The sequence below is a fragment of the Engraulis encrasicolus genome, chromosome 17, assembly GCF_034702125.1.
Source record: "Engraulis encrasicolus isolate BLACKSEA-1 chromosome 17, IST_EnEncr_1.0, whole genome shotgun sequence".
Taxonomy (NCBI): domain Eukaryota; kingdom Metazoa; phylum Chordata; class Actinopteri; order Clupeiformes; family Engraulidae; genus Engraulis; species Engraulis encrasicolus.
Genome location: NC_085873.1, coordinates 16,070,086 through 16,075,085, shown reverse-complemented (window position 1 = coordinate 16,075,085; position 5,000 = coordinate 16,070,086). Strand labels below are relative to the sequence as shown.

The following is a 5,000-nucleotide window of genomic DNA, read 5'->3' as shown; positions in this document are numbered from 1 at the left end:
GTTATAAAAAGTGCTCATGGAAATTATGCTGAGACGTGTTCTATTAAAATATGAAAGAATTTATGAACATAATTTTGACCTGTGTACCCTTGTCTTCTTATGTAAAACAACAATTTTATCTTGAAAAACCCTTTTACCCCATACAATTGAAGCAGTAAAAAAAAAAGGGGGGGGGGGGGGGTTGTTATCTTATATTCAGGATTGTAGTCAGGCCATTAAGTTGGAGTGTAACATCAATCTGACACTTTGTGTGTGTGTGTGTGTGTGTGTGTGTGTGTGTGTCTGTGTGAGAAAAGAAGAGATGTAGCCTATTCTGGTCTGTGGTGCGAGAAGGATGGGTGATGCCCATCTTGGTGGGCGCATCTTTATATGCCCGCGTGATGTTTGTGTGCCGATGTGGCTCTTTGCTGTGACACATTACAAAATGTGGCTCTTGGTCTCCGACTGGTTGGCCACCCCTGAGCTACACTATCCACAACTCCAACCACTCAAAAAATAAAAAAAATAACAAATTGTTTGTTGAAAAACTTTGGTGTCAGCAAAACTGTAGTGTACTTCTATGTGCCATGCCTCGTCTGCCTTCTTACAGTACTTGATGCCATGAAGAGAACGCCAAACCTTTAATGTAGTTTTAATTGATTTACTTTTTATATATTTGCCAGAATATAACTGTTTTGGTTGCATTCATGTCAGCTATTGTTCTGTTTATGCTTTGAGTATGCCTATGTGTAGAATGTAAATGTCCATATGAATACTGTAGATATACCACATGGGCCATATGGCTACATATCACCTACACATAGCACCTCTAACCTATTAAGCACATCTGTGTAAGCTACTTACAGACTACTGTTGCATATGGGCATGGAAAGCAATTAGACTGGCATGTGCTTGCTTTAATCCAGACTGGGGTCCGTTGTGAGCTAACAGGACTTGTGTACTGTGGACCGTACATAACGTGTAATACACTTGACAGGTGGGATCTGTGGCTCAGGTCTTTAAGCACCTCTCCATAGATGGGCTTGCATGCCCATGGAGACCCAGGTTCGAGTCTGGCCTAGGTCGTTTCCCAATCTTGCCCTGCCTGTCTCACCCCATCATTTCCTGTGCCCCTCTTCAACTATCCTGTAACAATAAAGGCACCCCCCTCCCATACACACACAAACACATGGGTGGTTGACGTTTAAGGGCGTAACACAATTTAAAAAAAAAGTTTTTCCAATTCCTGAAAAAATTGATGGAAAAAAATGGAAAAAAATAGAAAAAAATAAAGCACTTAGTGGTCTGTGGAATTTCGCTTAATTTTTGCCATTTTTGGGAAAATGTGTCCTGCATCAACACATTGCATAGGCATGTCACACCGCAGGAAAATGAAGTCACACCACAGGAAATTCACTGGATTATGGCCGTTTTAATCCTTTTATATACATGACTAACATCTGAGCTCATGCTAACTTAAATATTGTGTTTAATCATAATATGTGTTTTCATTTATAAAAAAAACTTCTTCCCTTTTATAAGAGCAGTCACATCACAGGACACCATAAAATGAACCTAAGCATTGCGTGACAGAAACATTGCATTATGAAGACACATTGAGAGGTTAATAGTCACCTTAAACTTCCACAGCACTCTCCAATAACTGAGGTACTGACTGGTTAGGAGCCAGTCTTTAAGACCCTTGTAGTTGGCCTTGCAGCTGCCCCTTCACAAACATTGACATACATGTCACCCCACAGGACGCAATTTGTGTTACGAAATTGAACTTGCAGTTAATATTACTGTCTTGAGTTTTTTTCACATTCACATATCTTAATATAAAGTTAATATTTATGCAATCATGCCAATTGCTTCATACATTATTCAAAATGTTGTTTGTTAATTTATATATATATTATATTCCAGGTTACAGTCACACCGCATGATATTTGACATATACACCTTTACATAAATCTTAACAAAAATGTTCCTTCTCATCTAATATGAAACATAATGTACCACATCTTCTTTCATTGACATTTGTTTTTTAAAGGAAAAGTTTTGTAGTTTTTTAACCAATGTTATGAAAAAACAAAGCGTCACGTCAACCACCCACATACAAAAAGTAAGCATAAACAAGTTATCTTTACAACAGCATAACCTAATTCAGCCACCACCATGCCTGACATCTCTCCGCCATGCTTCTAATAAGGTGGCTTTGCGGGTCGTGCTCAAATTGTCACCATGGCCTTGCTTAAGCTGTGAAGCCACAGGAGCCCAGCTGCCACCCCCGAACTTGAGGGCAGTCATCCGTTAACACCACAAGCAGGCCATAGTGGGGCCAAAAGCAGGACACATTCATAAGCATGCTCTCTGTGGAAAGCATGAAAGACAAGACGTCTCCCCATGTCTACAAAGACCTATTCATAGGAATGTGTCACCATGGGGCATCAATAAATGTCATTGGTGGAAAAAAATCGACTCTTCCCTCCCACAGTCCCTCATAGGAAGGCAATTGGAATGGCAAAATGGGCAGATGCGTAATTTTCAGGCCATTGTGGTACAGTAATGGTGGCTGAGAGCTGGGTTGGAGCATCGCTAATTGACAGACTTGCTCTCTCGTTTTGCCCTCCATTCTTGAGGAGCAAGACAGGGCCAGGGGTCCATTGGCAACACAACGCCCCACCCTGATTACACATTCAGCTGGAGTCAATGCCGTTGTCAAACAAATAACACAGCAAAATTGGCCAGACACTACCAGGCAATCATCGGGAGGAGGGAAAGTTCACATTTCCAATTACTTGTCCATAATTTTCTCCATAGCTGAAACGTAATGGTGGTTTTTTTTGCCTTGAATTACAGAAAAAGAAGGCGGTCAGAAAATGCTAAGCCGTTTTTTTAGAGGACTGCCATTACAACACAAACAGCGACCAGATAAATGGATCTGAATAACATCACACGCTTCATTCAATTTGTGCGGTAATGCGTGTCTGTGGCGACCCATCTCATCTCCCATGGGCAACAACATGCCCCAAGCTATTAAAGTCACTTTGTGAATTAAACAGAGATTGTGATTCTAGCTAGCTTTAAAAAAGTAACAAAAAAATCCCTGCCATGGCGTTTGATGGAGCCACCATGGATGAAAACATGTACCAAGCTATTTAATCACTTTATGAATTAGACAGAGGTTGTGATAGCAGCTGGCTTCGGAAAAAGCACAAAAAAAATCCTGCCAGGTATTTGATCTAACAACTTTCTAACCCAGCTGATCCAACTGAGGACTTGACACACCAGACAGGTAGTTTCAGCCAATTAGAGAAACCATTTTAAGTGTACAGGAACAAGGAAGGCATGGTGGCAGCCAGAGATTTTTAAACTTTACGAGTTAAAAACAGAAGAGACCTTGAGAGTGAGCAGAATCACAACACAGGCTGAAATACCTGCACATGGCCCTGCGGCATGTTTCAGCAATGCCACTGCCTCAGCAGCGCTGTCTCAGCACAACCCACTGGCACACCAGCCACACCATTCACACACGCCTGGCGTCAGGATCCATAATTTACTTCAATAAACTCAGCCTCTATCTCTCTGTATCCATCTCCGTCACAGTCTGTCTATCTGTCTGTCTGTGTGCGTGTCAGAATGTCTAAGTCTGTCTGAGGAAGTGAGTAAAAAAAAAATCTGGCAACCAATCTGACCTGAGGAGCTCTTCCGTAGTGGCTCCTGAACGCGTGTGTCTGTCTGAGTGATTGTCTGGCTGTAAGTCGGTATGTCTGTCTGCCTTCAGACGTGAGCAAACTCTGGCTCCCAATCATATCCTTGGAGCACGTCCACAGTGACTCCATGAATGATTGTCTGGCTGGCTGTCAATCTGTCTGTCAGTCTGTTTGTCTGTTTGTTTGTCGGTCCACCTGTCGGTCTGCCTGCCTGCGTCTGCCTGTGTCCCAGTGCATTTTCACATTTAATTTCACTGCATGTCTTACTTTTAGTCATTCTATGCATGTGACAAATAAAACTCTTTGTATCCTTGTCTGTCTGTCTGTCTGTCTGTCTGCCTGCCGTCTGCCTGTTTCAGGAGGTGTGTGAACTCCAAATGGTCTGAGCTTCTCCATGAATGGTTGTCTGTCTGTCTGTCTGTTTGTCTGACTTACTATCTGACTGTCTGCCTGCCTGTGTGTCTGTCTTTCTGCCTGCCTTTCTTTCTGCATGTCTTTCTTACTGTCTGCCTGCCTGCCTGTTTCCCTGTCTCAGGACGTGTGTGAACAAATTGTCTTACCCTAGGAGCTCCTCCATGAATGGCTGTCTGCCTGCCTGTCTGTCTAGCTGCATGCCTGTGTTTCTGTCTGCCAGTCTGCCTGCCTGCCTGCCTGTCTCTTGGCGTGTGTGACCTCCAAATGGTCTTACCCTAAGAGCTCCTCCATCGTGGCTCCATGAATGTCCGCCGGCTCCTCTGGTGACTCCTGTGACAGAGTTCAGTTCGGCTCCCCGGTCCGCCTCTGATGAGATGGCCTCGGTCTCAACCTCAGATCTCGCTGACCAGCACCCGTGGGATTTCCTCTAGGACACAGAGAACAGAGAGAGAGAGAGAGAGAGAGAGAGAGAGAGAGAGAGAGAGAGAGAGAGAGAGAGAGAGAGAGAGAGAGAGAGACGGAGATGAAGAGAGGAGGGAGGAGGGAGGAGGGAGGGTGGACACAAAGAAAGGTTAAGCTACCGTGAAATATGTCTTCATTAAGTGTGGCGAGATGGAGTGCCCTGGTGCATCGCGGACACATTCACACAGGCAGCTGGCCGGCAGCTACACACACACACACACACACACACACACACACACACACACACACACACACACACACACACACACACACACACACACACTGAACTTATCACAAAGCCTCATTGACAGGCCCATAAACATCCATGGAGACACCCTCACTGCACTTTCCCTTCACTTGCAAACACACACACACACACACACACACACACACACACACACACACACACACACACACACACACACACAC

The 5,000-nt window shown here is 44.0% G+C and overlaps 1 protein-coding gene across 1 annotated transcript in view; it reads right to left on the bottom strand.

Annotated features, from left to right (window-relative positions):
- LOC134467640 (ankyrin repeat and fibronectin type-III domain-containing protein 1) overlaps window positions 1–5,000 on the bottom strand; it is a 218,899-nt gene that overhangs the window by 208,888 nt on the left and 5,011 nt on the right. The window contains exon 2 of the mRNA XM_063221477.1: window positions 4,384–4,536. Within this exon, the coding sequence (XP_063077547.1) occupies window positions 4,384–4,400 (17 nt within the window). The 5' untranslated portion in view covers window positions 4,401–4,536. The remainder of the gene's footprint in view (window positions 1–4,383; window positions 4,537–5,000) is intronic.